Consider the following 17,471-nt stretch of genomic DNA (forward strand, 5'->3'; position numbering starts at 1 on the left):
GAGCGGGTGTAAGTCAGGAACATCGGTCAGATCACACGTTTAAGTTTTCTGCACGGCATGGAATTATAATATATAGATTTGAAAAATATTCTTTAGCCTCGAATCTCTTGCAGATACGGAATTGGATGATGTAAACAAACAATCAGTAGGTAGTAACGACAAACTAGATGATAGGTAGAAATGCAATACGTTGAGATATCTCATTAGAACAGGTCCTGTCAATATATTCTATTCTATGCTTTACGTTTCTTTGCAGAATTCCTTTGTCGTTCGTTCTATTCCTGATTGCGAACATGTGAGTTTACAGCAAACATTTGTATTTTATTCGGTGTGCTTACTTGAATCTCTCGTCATGACATCATATCTTGAAACGGTACGATAATCGCTTGGAGCATAGATTAACTAGGGCTGTGGAACGATTATACACATGCGTGAAATCTGACTCGAGAGGTTCGAAAACAAATTTCTCGCCCGACCGCAAACTAACACCCTTTTTGCTGAATACATCTGATACAGAAATTAATATACAAACATCTTTATTGACATGAAATCAAATTTATCTTTCTTCTATCTTTAAAAAAAAATAACACAAAGTATCTTTCGCGTTCGCGAAATATAATTATTCGATTAAACAACCACAATCCTCGCATTCATTAGCTCTAAAAATTCAGAATTAATGTAGATTTATATTTTATGTGCATATATTCTATGTAAATTTATATCGCATACTGATCTCTTTGTTTTCATTTGTGTAGTTTTTTACAGGATTTTTTGCATTTTATGTTAAAATATCAAATCTCTTTTACGTAAAGTAATTCAAAAAGAAATCATTTTTAATAGTATTAAGAGAAATTAATCGAAATTAATATCTGGAATTATATTATGAGTATTCTTTCTTTATTTTCCGCAATTATATTATGAGTATTATTTCTTCATTTTCTGCAATAATATTATGAGTATTATTTCTTCATTTTAATTACAGAAGGAAAATTTTTATTTTCCTTGTTTGCCTTAATACTTTAAATATCTTGGAAAAATTCATTTCAGAATTATGATAGGATCTACGATAGAGATTTCACAGAGAGAAAGAGAGAGAGAGAGAGAGAGAAAGAGAGAAAGAGAGAGAGAATGTGTATAAATAATAGAAAAATGCTTATGAGAAAGAAAGTATAATACCGAATTTTTTAATAATATATCGTATTCGTTGTCAGAGAGATTGTACAGTATAAAAATTATCATCTCGTTGTCCCGGTAAGGGAACAAGCCAATCTTCCGATTGAATAATAATGGTGAAAAATGTTGTACGTAGTATGAAAGAAAGAAGTGTGTATATGTGTGTGTATGTCACAGAGAGAAAAAAACAGAGAGAAAGAGAGAGAGACACCGCGCATCTAAATGCAATCTAGAGACTTTTAAATGTCGCGCATCGATCGTTCAACTCAAAGAATCGTCTCGAAGCTAGAAGAAATAACTTTCGAAAAATCAAAAAAAAATATATATATGTATCGATTGACGAAAGAGAATAACATACGCGTACAACAGAGAGATCAACTTGACGTATTTAAAAAAATTGCAAAGCTCGATTATTTCTCCACTTCGGATCGAAAATCAAACGATCGAGTGCCGATCTTTGCTAAATGCAGTCATATTTCCTTGTAAAGATAAACTTGGTATCGCGAAAAAAAATATCTGAAAATACTCGAGATGCTTGTGGGATGCACGAAAGAAGAATTCCCGGGGATTCGAGCCCCTCGCGAATATTTCTCTAACTGTTCCGCACTCCTTGGTCAGAGTAATAATCGCGTCATATAGCGAGACTAAGTGCACAGTAGTAATTAGTAATAACGACCGGCTTAATTGCGACGCGTACCGCGATGAAATGTAATTTCAACCGCTTTCCCGAGTAAGTAATAATCCCAATCTCTAAATTTCATATTACAGTCTCTGAATATTCAAGCATTACATTATATCGACTAAATCTTTTGTTCTTGTACAGCGCGACAGTCAACGCGATTCGGATAGAAACAGGTTTAATATAAATAGAGTTCCTTTAATAATAAGAATTAAACGTCACTGTATGCATGGAAATTAATCGTCGGCGATGTTACTGAATTTCAATTGGATTAAAGAAGTGGTCGATTCAAGAATCGCAGAAATATTTAGTTTATTTGAAAAGCTGCAAAATTTATTAAACGTATATGGCAATCTATGTCAACGTGAAATTAATATTTATGCATTTTTATTTACTTTTATTTCTTTTCAAATATTACGCGTCAAATTTATCGTTTGCCTGTTATGTAACGAATTGAGTACTAAACAGAAATCATTTCTGATTAAAACACGCATGTACGTACAATTTAATTTTTTGCTTTTCAACATTTTTGACGAATGAACTATAAAATCTGTAAGTACTGGATTTTTAGGTAATTTACCACTCTTTCGACGTCATATTAAAAATATATAAATGTCTTTATGATAGTTAAATTCGAATACCAACTCTTGACAGTATTCTTATTGCAAAGTTGCATTCGTGATGATATAGCGGTGAGATGAAGGTAAATAGGAATAAACGTCGTTTCTTGTATAATTCGGAGTAACATCATGTAGCTTTATTATGAGTATGCGCGTAAAAATAAAATTTATTTATATAAATATATATATATACATAAAACTAACGATTAATATTGCGTGTTTGTTCGCGCTTTAATATCTCAAAAAAAAATTAATTAAATAACGAAAATATTAGAGAATGAAATCATATATTCGAATGCTTAAAAAAAAAAATGTGTGACGATTCAAATTATATATAGAAACAGCGTTACTATTTATATCGCTCATCTTTGTATCTGTCATCGAGTATGCAAAAGAAAGAAAAAAGTATCACAAAGTTGATATATATATATATATATTTTTCACTTGTTGCAATTCGCCGATTGTTGGCACACATTGGGAGAGAAATCTACGACCGCGTGGACGGTTTACTATAGCAATACGATTAGAGAGTGTATTCTCGCTGCACTATAATATTTTACTATAACGGGCTAAGCTTAAATAAGGTTTAAAGGCAAATTTGCATTGTGACGTAACCGTGAAACATCTCGAGGCTGATTAATCGGTCGATTCCGACTGATCAGCTGATGGATGGTCTTTTTTCAAATTGGCGGTACGACGCGTTTAAGGTAATATTAATAATAATCATTATTCTGCAGCATTTAAGCTAACACGTGTATATGTCGAGCTGTTCTAAATATCACTAATTTTACAACATTAATATCTCCTTATAAATGTTATAGTTCTGCCGCAGCGTTGCTATAAAAGTAATATATACACACGTACATACACACATACACACAGCACACACATATTTAAGTATTTATTTTTTTCCTATTATGTGTGTATATATATATAAATATATATACATATATAGAATTTATATTTGATATCATATTATAAGAACTCGCTCTTAAGCTACATCAAGTATACAGCCTTTCCTTCGAGATGGCAAAACGCGTCGTGCTACGTCATGTACTGTATCGACCGCTTTCTCCACGAAGCTCTCGCTAGGAAGGCGCACTATAATTATATCAGGGTCTTAGAAATAGAATATCATCGTGTTCCTGCCTTTTTTTCCGCGAAGAAAAGGAACGAGCATTTCCTCATCACAGCTCGAACAGCGAAATGACGTTAGGAGAATACATAAGTAATTTCATTCTTTTATCACCAACTTTTTTATCGATTCAACGTCGAGCAATGAGATTGATTTCGTTTTCCGCTCGATTTCTTTCCCGCGACTGTTCACTTTATTTTATCAGAAATATCATCCCTCCTCTCTCGCTTTTTGTCTGGCGAGCAGCAAGATATGCATCGAAATGTCATTTTCGAACAATAACACACGTATATAAGGCCCCATTTTATTTCTTTGTCGAATCGCGTGCAAGCGTCAAATTACTACTGAATGATCAATTTACTAGCTGTCTCATCCTAATAAGATGATGGCACCGAGTTCCCATTTCCAGTCTTTTGAATATAACTGAAATTACTAGCGCGCCGCTGTAATAAGTGCTACACACGCGATCGTGCAAAATTTCTTTTTCTCAACTTTGTCGGGAGTTTTGCGATTATTAAACATATAGAGAACTGAACCTGTTTATCAAGTATTCTCGTTCAAGTTATACTCGTTTTTTTTTCACGGTCTCGAATTGAACGCCCGCGAGTATTGGATCCCTAGAGGAGGAAGCGCTTTGATTAAAGTCAGAATTCTTATCGAATAAATCCTTTCTTGATGAAAGCAAAAATGCATTTTCTTGGCAATTATATCGCATTTATTTAATTAAATATTACACAAAATGACAGTGCATTTCAGTTATATAGTGTCTAAGAGCAATCCGGATTATTCTTATATTCATAAGGCGCTTTTTAAGCGCAGATATTTATTGGAACTCCACGTATAAAAGTTGCTGAATTTTTTTTAATCGCCGGTCGATGAGTCGCATTCAAAAAGCACGAAGGTCTGTGAATGAAAAAGAGAAAAGGGAAAAGCTTTAACGCGATTTATCGATATAATAAAAGACGACGATTATATGAATCATGTTATGCCTCGCGAGGTTGAGAATTCAAGGATTCGCGTCGTCGTATTTCCTATAATCGTTAAGTTTGTTCCTTCAAATATCATGCGCGCACCTAGTCAGTCTCCTAGAACACGATTATTAATCACATTGTATATGCGTCATTCCAACCTTTCAACTCGATCGTAATCGACTTTATGAGTCAAGTAGTTGCGAACACCCGCAATCATTCGAATCGTGATTCACGATGAAAACCTACGTGAAACCAGTGAATCGAATAAAACGAGGAGAAGATACAGCAACTCAATAATGATGCTTTCGCGTTTATAATAAATTTCGAAGTGATTGAAAGATGTAAATACTGGTGAGAGTGTGCAAACGAATGTTGTAAATAATTAAGGAAAAGAAGGAAAATTTCGCAATTTAACGCAACTTCTTGCAACTTTGCCGATTATGCTAACTAATGAAAGGATTTATATCCGTGAGAGACGCTCGAATATATAATTATAGTCATCATTCACCCGCACAATGTGAAATATATCAATTGTTCTTCTCGAGGCTTTTAGTCAGAGGCGCCTTTTTTCCCCACTTCACGCCCCGTTTCACCAACGGCGACATAAAATCATTTTATTGACCGGAGCTGGTCATAATCTAGTTAAAGCGAAGCATATTTATTCGAGCGCGGATTTGTTAATCGAAACCAAATCTAAAAAGCGCAATCAACCGGCAGTTGTATCGTTGCTTCCTTATCCTCTCTTACAGGGGATTGTAATACAGGTATAAATAAATACTCGCATTCAGTTTAATTGCAATTACGAAGTCGCTCAATGTATATAATATATATAATTATATATATATATTAATTTGTCACGTAATTATATATTATATATATATATATATATATATATATATATATATATAATTACGTGACAAATTAAGCTGCATTTATCTTACACTTAATGCTCGCGCTTTTTATTTTACTCGTTTAAGTTATCTCGCGCAGATAATATCCGACATTAAAAGTAGATAGATGACCTATATTTTCTCTACATTGTAAAAGGAAAGAGTCTAAGTAAGTATCCTGACCTAAGTATCCTGAGCTCTTTTCCACATCGTGTCAATGCACATTGTACATATAACATTGGACGAATAAAGATAATAACGGATTTTTTAGATGCGAGTAAATATAAAAAACGCACTTCTTTTCTCAATAAACCATTATAGTATAATGCCTTAGGAGGCGAGGAATCGATTTTTACGGATTTCCTTCTAATTTATGCGAATGTCAAGCACGTAAAATTATCGTAATTACGAGAGCAAAGAGGAAAGAGAAACTCTTTTCATTTTTATTTTCGTCATTTTTTTTTTCTCTTTTCGGTAATAAAGTATGTATGACTGCGAAGCTGGCACATATTTGACCGGTGTCTCGGTCAATGTTTGCTTGTCAATCTGGTAGCATTTCAGAAAAATTCTATAGTTAGTGGGGATTAATCGCGATTAATTTATTATATTTCGATTACGAATGGTCCAATCACGAGTAATACTATTAATAATATATATATATATATATATATATATATATACATATATATACATATATATACATATATACATACACGTACATATATTGTATTAATGTACGCTATATGAAGTATAACGTAAGCTTGCGTGTAAGCATTTAATCTGTATAATTACTGCGCGATGTTATCTTAACTTTAAGTATAACACCGAGGAATTTCCTCGGGCCGTAAGATGTAAAATTTAAGGTATTGTATTTATTAAAAGAATTTTTCACACATTGTGTAGTCCTACCTAAGCGTTATCTATCGCGCTACGTCACTTGTACAGCACTTCGATTTATTAATTAATTAATCGTGTATTTAATTAAGTACGTATAAGAGATTAAGTTTAAGTCGGCATGTGCGCGCTATTGATCGAAGCGAATCAAAGCGAACGCCGTTTCTTTGAGTCTTAGTGTTATTTACTTTAGAGAAGAAAGAACGCCATGACCATAAATGCGACGTAAATCGCACGAACTACATGTATTTATAAAAGAAAGTTGACTAATTTATTTCTATAATATTGTCACTTGAAATCATATTTTTGTGCAACGACATACATACATCAAGAAACGAATTATCGTTATAGATACTCTTAAGATTGAGATTTTCAGTAAATATGAAACAGTATATATGAAATGTTTCATAGGTTTTCTTTTCTTCTTTTTTACGAACCTCGCATATATTTTATGTATTTTTTCTTTTTTTAAGAATTTTTTTTTAAAAGAAAAGAAATTGTTCTAGGATTTCTTTCTTTTTTTTATCCTCTTTTTTATAGTACTATTTTATAAATAGTATATATTTATCACATTTTTTCTTTCATGCATTTTATTATAATATAGTTCGATTTCGACAGTTATTATATAATGTATATGCATTTATGACAATGATAATATGAACAGTTGAATAAAATATGTTCCTGTTATAAGATTGAAGTAAGATACTGTGTGAGAAATGAATTCTCTTTTAATCTTAAACTGCCAATCTTCAATTTTTTTTTCTTTAGTGTGCATGTATGTCGTTGATTCCGTCTTATCGAACATATGTTTAATATTCTTGTCATGGCTGCCTGTAAAATTCTCAAATAATATAATTTTGACGAATATCATACTTCAGGATTTAAATCGCTATAATTCCGATGAATTTCCATTATAAAAAAAAGAGGATGTTCTGTACTTTGTTATGCGATATGTAATATGTATCATCAAATTATCATTAAATTGGTGGAAAGTTGCTGTATAACGTTAATTATCATAAAAATACTTCAATCTTAATAATAATTCAATAGAAGTTGTACTGGAAGAAAGAAAGAAAAGAAATACCATTAATATGTTGCCAGTCAACATTTGTTATAACTATCATAATTTTGTCTTTTATATCAATTTTTCGCCAATTTTGAGACACATTTTTCAAAAGCTACGAATAGTAGAAGCCATCGGAATTAAATCGGCCAGATCGCCAATCGGAAAAATTGCGAACCAATCCTGAAAAATGGGAAAATCCGAAAATCAATTCCGGTTAATTATCATTCTAGTTGCAGTAGCTATACGACCACACGTGCACCATGTACCTATTTACACGTGCATGAAAACTTCAATGGACTGATACTGAAGACTTTAGCTTTAAATTAGTCACCGCTCTGTCATTTCTAATAATTTCTTTCCTTTTCTTTTTTGCGCATTGATCAAGTCATTTCATGAAACGACAGCCTGATTGAATTATGTATTATACATAAATATCATATAGAGTGAGTCTAACTAAACACATCAAAATGATAATAAAAGAATGATACTAAATAAATTTTTATTACGAACGAAATATATATGATAGTAGTGATGGTGCTTAAACTACCTTAAGAAAAAATAAAAAAAAATTTAAATACCGATTAGCAGGAAAATTTATCCTGAATGTTATATATTAATATTTCCTAGCAAATACTCTGTAGAAGACTCACAAAAGCTCATGATATGTACTTTTTCTTCAGATTAATTCTCTTCTTATTTCTTTCCTTACTATAAGAAAATTACGCAAATTAGGTCTTAGACGAATAATTCGCCTGTATACGTATATATGTTATTTTTTACATATAATATATAAAATAGTTTTAAACAATTTCATGCGAGAGTTCATTTTAGATATAATTAAATTTGCAAAATTCAAGGACGAAAAAAATATAATTATTGATCACATATTTAGATAAGATTATTTTTTATTAATCGAATCATGTACATATAATAGACTTGATTCGTGGGTTAAATTCTAGCTATAAGAAATTAATTTTACTTTAATCACTAAATATTTACTTTTCGTGACAAGAGAAAAAGCATTGAAAAATTATTAAAATATATTAAAATAATATTATATTTTGTTTTCTAATATATAATATTTTTTACATTATAATATTTGTTTGCTGTCTCTAATCAGTGGTTTTGTTATCAAAGTAAGTATTTACTTTTACATGAATATTTCCTTACAATTATTTGTGTAATGTTTATCGACCACGTGATCGAACGATTTATATTTTAATTTTTGCGCAAAAATTCAAAGCGTATCAGTTTATAACAGATAAAAAAAAATATCCGCATACTCTTTAAAACTTAAAATTGCGGCGCAATTCATTTATGATTTCATATTGAGAAATAATTCGTATAATAACTGTGAATTGATTTACACACGATCTTGTTTGATGTCTCGATTAGCTTGAAGTTTACGATGATTTCTTGTTTACATAAAATGTCGACGAAGAGTTGCAACGTAAACAGAGATGACAGTTTAAAAGGAAAAGTTTCATACAACGCATCAAAGCTTTCGTCCTTGTAATTTATCGCATGAATATTAAGATTTATACACGATTGTGTACATATAGTACTTCCTCACTTCCTTAAAAGGTCTATATAGTTTATATTATTCGGGATCTGATTCTTCAATTTTTGTCAGTCATTAATTATTAATGATTGAATTTTTATTTTATCTTTTTTCATAAAACAATATTATTTAAATGAATAAACGATAGATTTTTCCTATGCATCGTCAGTAAAATAAAACCAATTTGTAATCGCAAAATGGCGTTACATAAATAATGAAGTAAATCATGAGAAATAATTCGTTAAAATGTATCACTACTATTTAACATTCTTTAATTTAATAAATGCAGTATTGTATTGTATCCCGAAGGCAGATCTTCGTGGTTTTTCGGTATACGTGTTAATTACAGAGACATCAATTTTATTCTATCGTAATAAAATAATAAAAACCGATTCGGCAAAAGTGCAAACAAAAAAAAAAGAATATTCGAGACATTCGATCGTGGCAAAGAAGCCCAAAATCGTATCGTCGTTTGCATTAAAAGGGACATGTAATCAAAAGGAAAAGATAAAAAAATAAATGAAAAATAGGAAAAATCCTGCCATACCGTGTCTTCCACGAGAGAGACTATGAACATTTATCTTAAAGTAGTTTACGTATATCTATAAGTTAAATTATTCATTATACCATTTAAAATACGTATAAGAGATGTACTGATGATTAAAATTCACATGTACGGGGTGTACTGTGTGTGTCGTTTCGCGTGTGTCAACATTTCATTTGGTACAATGAACCATGCGTACGTGTAACTTATTTTACATTCTGTAATACGTACTTTTAGCGACTAAGGTAATCGGAGAAATACAGGCGAAGAAATTATGAAGGGACATTTACTAATCTCTCTTGTACATTTGTCCTTCTCGTGTATTTACCTTTATATGTATCGGCACTCTCTTCGAGTAAAAAATGAAAAAAAAATAACATTTCTCTCTGTATATCTCGTAGGAACATTTTTGCGATGCGCGAAGTGCTCGCTTCAACGCGAGTCTTGAATTAGGATAAAAGTTACGATTGCTTTGCAAACAAATCCGCAGGATTTCTTGCGGTCGAAACGTTGTAAACACAAATGTACATACTTACACTGCACTAATTTAGTATTGCCGCTAAGTATTACAACTAGTCACATAAGCCAAAAGTTTGTTACTCTCGCAGAAGTTTTCTTTTTTTCAGTTTTGTAAAATAAAGGAAGATGAGAAAAAATCCGAAGAATGCATTTTCTTTTTATTTTCTCACCTTCTACTTTCTTTGCAAAAGTGCAAATTATAAATCGTTCATGTAGAACATTGATATTATCAATATATAGTCAATACTTTTCGAAAACTGAAGAAATGATATTTTTAATTTTTTGTCATCATCGTGCATATATATATATATTTATATTTATATTTCATGGATTAATGTGCTTGTCCTTTAATAATTCTGTCATCTCATTATTAATTTTAAATATTTTTGCGCAAAATATTAATATTTGAAAATTTAAATCTTATATGAAACTATAAGAAAGAGAATAATTAATGTACATAATTTTTAAAAAAGAGATTAAATTATGTAACAATATTTCTTAATAATTCTACCAATTCCTTTCTATTGTATTAAAAATTTGTAATGCGTAAAATCTAGATTTATAATTTTTTCTATTTTTTCCAGTAAATTTGAAATATTCGCAACATCCTGCGATACGTTTTTTAGAGCATAGTAATTAATCATCAGACCATGAGATCACGAGTAGCGGAAGTGAATAACACTGTAGATATGATTCTTTTACGTAAGCGCGATACAAGCGAAGCATGTTCGTATGCTCTGCGCCTTCGTTTCCGTTTTCATTTTTGAATCGCATGTTGCCATCAGAGAGACGTAACAGTCGCTGATAAAATAGTCGGGATTATTCTTTCTACATGTATATGTACAATGCACGTGTGAAAATATTTCGAAGGTTGTCTATGTTTCTCTCCAACTTCATCGAAGCTAGTCAACAGGTACGTGATAAAAATATTTTTCTTATGATGTTTCCACGTGATTAATTATAAATACTCTCTTGATTTCCTCTCTCTCTCGATATTTAAACAACAGTTTATCGTGAATTAAGCGTTTAAATAGTAAATATACTTTTGTGCGTAATTCACGAGTACAGACTCCGCAAATATTCCTCTATTTTCATTAGCGTTAAACTTACGTGTCAAGATCTATTTAACACTTCTTACTTAATGATTCTTGCATACCGGCGATTTACTCGAGGAAAAAACTCGTAATTTTTACGCATAAACGCGAACCGTTATTATGTGAATCATTAACACCAAATAACAATTATTACTATTTATGCTTTATGCGAATAATCATATTGTGCATTTTTATTCGGAATACAATAGATCATTTTAAAAATAAAAATTACATAATTCTCGTTTTATTATATCTAATTTTTTTGAGAAAAGAGAGATATACATAGAGATTATATATGTATGTCTCTTATTTAAAAAGAAATTTATTTATAATATAATTTTTTTAATTATGATTTTAATATTCTTCCAAAAAAAAAGGAATAAAAGAGAATTAATAATTTTCCTCTCTCTGTTGAAAGAAACTTATTTAATAAAAATATATTTGTAAAAATTTAATTAAGTACAATTAAATAAATTTATTGTATAATTAATATTTAAAATTATAATAGTTTTATTATATAATTTTAATTTGAACAGACTGCGTAGATTAATTTTGAAGTCGCAAATGATCTTACTTTCGTAGCATGACTCAGTTGTTTTCGAACGTTAATAATACAAAGTATGTATGGGTAATATGCGAACGTCGAACGTTGTAGAAAGTGGAACGACATAAGATTGCAGCTCGCGCAGCTCTATGTCGCAAGCACGTATCAACAGCAAGTTCGATGTCTGTTTCTCTTGCCTCTTTCTTTCTTGTTCGTTTCTTTTCATTTTATTTTTTTTTTCTTTCTTTCCCTTCATTTTTTCCTTTTTCTTCCTTCTTCTTTTTACGTTTCGCACTCCTAAAATTTCTTCTTTTGATATCGACAGTCGTCCTCACAAAGCGGCCTTTAATTATACCATCACCGCGCTACAATATTCGCCACCCCTAATATATTGCGCTACTTCTGAGATATATTTTTGTCGAGGAAAAAAACATTCGTGCGAACCAAGCCACGTGCACATTGACTTCGACAGATTTTTTTTGCTAAAACTCGCGTGATACCGAATCGTCCGCATAACTTCACGCATCTGCGTGTTGTTTTGATGGCAAGTGAACGAAAATGATCTAAACGTTCGATCCTCGGAGTCAGCTACACCGATCTCGCGGTCACTCTTTGTAATAAATTTTCGGTAAGAAATCTCCCGTTCTTCAACGTGTGATCTAAAGTTGTTGGATCAGCATCGGAGAAATATCGCCGAGTCGCGTTATGTATGTAATTTCCTTCCTTCCCCCCCCCCTCCCACGCGATTCAACGATCTCGATCGAGTGTCGAGTGTTACATTCTACGTAAGCAGATTTTCATGATTACGAAATAATTGAAAGTTTCTTCGAATTTCTTCTATCATTTTTTTCCGCGCGCGGTATTTTTACAAAAGAAAATCTTTAAATATTTCATTAACTATTTTTTATTTAATCTATTTATTAAATCTATTTATTATTTAATCTATTTATTAAATTTATTTATTATTGATTTAATCTATTTTTAAATTTATTTTTTTATTTTTATTAATCGAAAATTACTGTATATTAAATAAAACGAGGATCGAAGAGAAAATATTCGTTTTTTCCTTAAAAGCAACGATATACAAGCAAAGAATACAGATTACAGAACTTTGTGACGAATGCAAAAAATAAATAATTATTGCTACTAACATTAGAATATAGGACAGGAAAAAATAAACAGTTAACATTGATGATTTATGCGGATGTTTTTACTTAGAGTAGCTATCTCTCGAATCTGTCGTCATCGCGTTCACGACATCACACGTTCTTGAACTTGCACAACTTGACTTGATCACAACGACGATCAGTCACGATTTATCAACGGAGAGAGGTACGAGTGCGCCGAACCGAGGGAAGAATCGAAGACCATTCAGTCGATTATCGTATCGTAACATTATAACGCACAAATGTGTGTGTGTGTGTTAGATATTTTTATTTAAAATATGATTATTATAAATGATTATTGTATAAGTGTTAATATTATTGTATTATTACAAGATACTTCAAACTTCGCAGCTTGGAATAATTTTTGTAATTTTAGTTATGCAAATATTGTTAAATTCTTACATATCATATGATAATAATAGAACGTGAAGAAAATATTATACTAAAATAAGTATAAATTCTCCGACGCGATAAATATTTATAAAAATATTAACAATAAAATTTATATATTAAATAATTGAACTTTTAAATAATACATTATAAAATATGTTAAATGTTATTCATATGAAAAATATTTTGAAATATTATATTCATCACAAAAAGCAGGGAGTCTTCGATTGAAAAATTATTATGATTTAGAGATTTTGTGAGAGTTATGAGCAATTGTTTTCGTTACTTATTAAATCAAATAATTTAATGTATTATTGATTGACATTATCAATATTAATGATATTATTGATATCGATATTTTTCAAAATGGAAATATGTTGTATGTGCGAGATTGTTAACTTTCAAAATGCGGTATTTTTAAATTCAAGAATTATATGTGTGTGTGTACGCAGAAACAAGAAATTGGAGCAAAGTCTAAGGCCGACGTCTTTTTTCTAGTGGTATATTATAGTAAACAGTCTTCGTGGAAGAGAGAATTGAAACGATTGTGGAGGCACAAAGAGGAATGTCGACGTCCCGACGAAGAGGCGGATAGATTTTACTTACTAACGAGGTTTCCTGCATAACTCGTCAACGAAAATGAGGCCATTCGCAATCGTTCTCGCCCTTTTCCCTTGGTTAATGATCGTCGATTGCGTTTCGATCGGAAGATTCTGCGATCCAGAAACTGGGGATGGTGAGTTATAAAATCACGGTATCACCGATATTATAATGTATAATGATTATTAACAATCGCTTCGATCGATGGAATATTGAATCATTGCATCTTTGTATTGCTTTCGGCATCATATCCTTCGATTGATTCGAGAAAAGGAATTCAGGAAAACCTTCTCTTTGCGATTTCTTTGCAGAGATTTACGTAATTATGCATACGTACACATGTACTTAATTTCGCAATAATTCGTTTAAATCGTCGTCGAGGATTATCAACGTAAAACAGGTCTTTCGACTGAACATTCCGTACACTTGCTTTTCTTTTTAGATTTCCAACGCGCACACGTCGGCCTGATTATCTCGCCCATAATGTCCATTAAAATGATACGAGAGATCGAGATTTATTGGAACCACGTCAAGTATCGACCGGGCGATACGATAGCTCTTTACACGAGCGAACCCACGAGCGACCTCGAGCCAATTTATACCCTGATACCAAACGCGCCGAGTGGTATCGAGAGGACCGGAGTACAGGCCACGTTTGTCCCCACCTCGAGTCTCATGTTTGTTCAACAATGTCTACGTACGTACGCGATTACATAATTTTACGACATAGATTACTAATCGGGTTATGCATGGAGATTGCGCTAATCTTTTCCACACAATCTAGCGATGTAATTACAAACATTTTTTATACATTCATGTATGTTATTAAGCGTAGATAATACTCTTTCTCTCTCTCTCTCTCTATCTTTCTTTCTCTATCGTTTTTTTTCTATTTTTTAAATTCTTGTCTCGTTATCTTTCGCGACATTTTCTTAATAGGATATCTAGCTATATATTTTTGAACCTTGAGCTTTTTTATATTAGAGTACTATGTCGCCTGGTTAAGAAACGGCACAATAAGATTGACAAACTGTCTGCAAACGCATCCTCAGTGGATGGCAGAGAGGAGGAACAGCCTAGGATTATTATCGATGAGCAGGATATTCCTACCAGGTACACATGATTCTGCATCGTACGCGATACACGAGCAGGCGAACTCTGAGAACATCGTCGAGAAATTCGTAATAACACAGGTAATTGCTTGAAGAATCGGATACTTTTTTTAGGTAAAACAAAAAGATCTCGTTACACTATATCGAAAGTCGTTAAAACACAAGATATTTCTATGGCATTAATTTTTCATAAATTCTTTTATTGATTTGGAGATTCTTTTATTGAAAGGAGATGTCCTTTCAGTTTAAATATAAAAATATTTGTAGTGATTCGATTGATAAAATTTTGTCAGAAAGAAGCAAGGACTGTGCATAATTTAAAAATTATTAATTATAAACAATATGCAATAGTTAAAGTATTTTAAAAATGATTTAAATTATTTCAATATAAACAATATATTAAAAGATTAAGTTTTTTTTATCGGAACTGTTTCTCTAGAGATGAATTTATTGTCATTCAAATAATTAGCAAACAGTTCTGAATGTTGCTTACAGTAAGGATCCTGTTTCCTTGTCGCAGGCATATCGAATTATGAAATGTCAGAAATGAGAAATTATGCAAATCTTTTTCTTTTGTATGATAGAACGAAATAAATTAGTTATTTCACATATCACTTTGATAATGAGGATTGTTATATGTCTTAAAACTTCGCTTATTATTTAATCAAAAATTGATTTAGAATCTCAAATATGTAATACGCGAGATTAGAAAAACTAATATATTTTGATGTATAAAACTAAAAAAAAATCTTTACATAATTTCTCGCTGTTATAATTCAATATGGCCGACAAACTTGCAATCAGATAAAATCTAGGAACATTGAAATCAGATAAAAATTAAATATAGAATAACCGTTGCTGGTAATCGTTAGGATAATTAAACTGCAGGATGTGGACGTGCTCGCGCAATTGATCTATGGGGTTCGATATCTGGACATCAGGGTCGGACACTATCCTAACACGAATTCGATATGGTGGGCCAATCATGGGGTATTTAAATCTGTTCCTATGCAAAATGTCGTGAACCAAGTGAAGACCTTTCTTGATAATACAAACGAGATCGTGATATTCGACATCCAGGAATTTCCCGTTGGTAATTTTCCTTAAATCGCTCGTAACATTTGATCAGACCAAAATAATATTCGTATATATATATATATATATATATATATATATATATATATATATATATATTAATCATTTATAGATATAAAAACTATATTTTTATTATATAATTATTATTATATATTCATATATATAGTGTAGATATATTATAAAATTATAAAATGCACAATATTTATTTTGTATTATTTCTCTCTCTTATATAATAATTTATTATTATTTCCAATAATAATAATAATAATAATAAACTACAATTTAATAATAAGATATATTAATTCTTTTTTTCTCTCTTTATCGCAATAATATAAGATCTTTTTATTCCTCTATCTTGTAATATAATTTATTCTTTCCAATAATAATAAACTATAATTTAATAATAAGATATATTAATTCTCTTTCTCTCTCTTTATCGTAATAATATAGATTTTTTCATTTAATTTTTTGGTACTAGGTTTTGGGAAAAATCTGGGAGTGCATCACAATTTCGTTGGATTTCTCGAGGAACAATTTGCCGGATACTACTTGCCGAAGAGTTACGGGTGGACCAGCACGCTGAATACAATCTGGTCATCTGGGAAAAGACTCATAATCGGTTACGACGAAAAACGAGTGGTCAATCGTTACGAGAGCATATGGCCCTGCGTGACACATCAATGGGGAAACGTCAGAAACATCGAAGATTTGTTTAACTATCTGAATCGTATCGAAACGGAAAGTCTCGGGTGTGTAAAATTCATATAAAGCTGATGCTGACAGACATTGCAAATTTATAGCGCTATAAATTATACTTGATATTATTTTTTATTATGTCTATATCGTTCAATGAATATTTTTGTTCCAATTGGGCTTATCTGATTTCAGGTATCCTAGAGCGATACCGAGATCAGCGATGGCAGAATTAACACCTAATACATGGGACGTAATCTTAAATAGACTTGGAAGCATTCGTGAGATGGCGGAGAAAGTTAATATCAATGTCACAAATTGGTATAATAGCAAGTGGCAACATACAGCCAATATCGTCGCTGTCGACTTCGTCCGATCGTCCGGCATCATCGAAACTGCAATCGAATGGAACGAAAAACGAAATTCGCATTGTTAAGATTTTGCGTAAAAGTTAAAAAAAATTGCACAAACCAAAGTTTGTTAATGCACTCAAATAATAATTCATATCATGCCAAGCAACGCGCGAAATTTTATGCCAGTACTTAATAACTTATTATTTCGATTCCATAGTCTATTTTTGTGGAGTTATAGTGTATGAATATACAATAAATTTTATATATAAAGGAGATGAATCACGCAATTATACAGACAATGTCTATAATTGAAGGAGAATAAATATCTCGTAAAATATTTCTAACTTCTAAAATAATTCTAACTCTTTTTTT

The 17,471-nt window shown here is 31.2% G+C and overlaps 1 protein-coding gene across 3 annotated transcripts; it reads left to right on the plus strand.

Annotated features, from left to right (window-relative positions):
- Positions 1 to 10,824: 10,824 nt before the first annotated feature.
- LOC105255887 (PI-PLC X domain-containing protein 1) lies at positions 10,825 to 17,438 on the plus strand. 3 transcript variants are annotated; one of them, XM_025414720.1, is made up of 7 exons: positions 10,825 to 10,965; positions 13,745 to 13,982; positions 14,289 to 14,543; positions 14,831 to 15,039; positions 15,847 to 16,051; positions 16,532 to 16,802; positions 16,942 to 17,438. In XM_025414720.1, the coding sequence occupies exons 2-7, from the start codon at positions 13,886 to 13,888 to the stop codon at positions 17,180 to 17,182; spliced, it is 1,278 nt and encodes a 425-aa protein (XP_025270505.1). In that variant the 5' UTR covers positions 10,825 to 10,965; positions 13,745 to 13,885; the 3' UTR covers positions 17,183 to 17,438. The 3 variants fall into 3 exon arrangements, with proteins under 3 accessions (XP_025270505.1, XP_025270507.1, XP_025270506.1); XM_025414721.1 differs by lacking the exon at positions 10,825 to 10,965 and adding an exon at positions 12,750 to 13,100; XM_025414722.1 differs by lacking the exon at positions 14,289 to 14,543.
- Positions 17,439 to 17,471: the final 33 nt, after the last annotated feature.

This window comes from Camponotus floridanus, unplaced genomic scaffold, assembly GCF_003227725.1.
Source record: "Camponotus floridanus strain SB8 unplaced genomic scaffold, Cflo_v7.5 scaffold89, whole genome shotgun sequence".
Taxonomy (NCBI): domain Eukaryota; kingdom Metazoa; phylum Arthropoda; class Insecta; order Hymenoptera; family Formicidae; genus Camponotus; species Camponotus floridanus.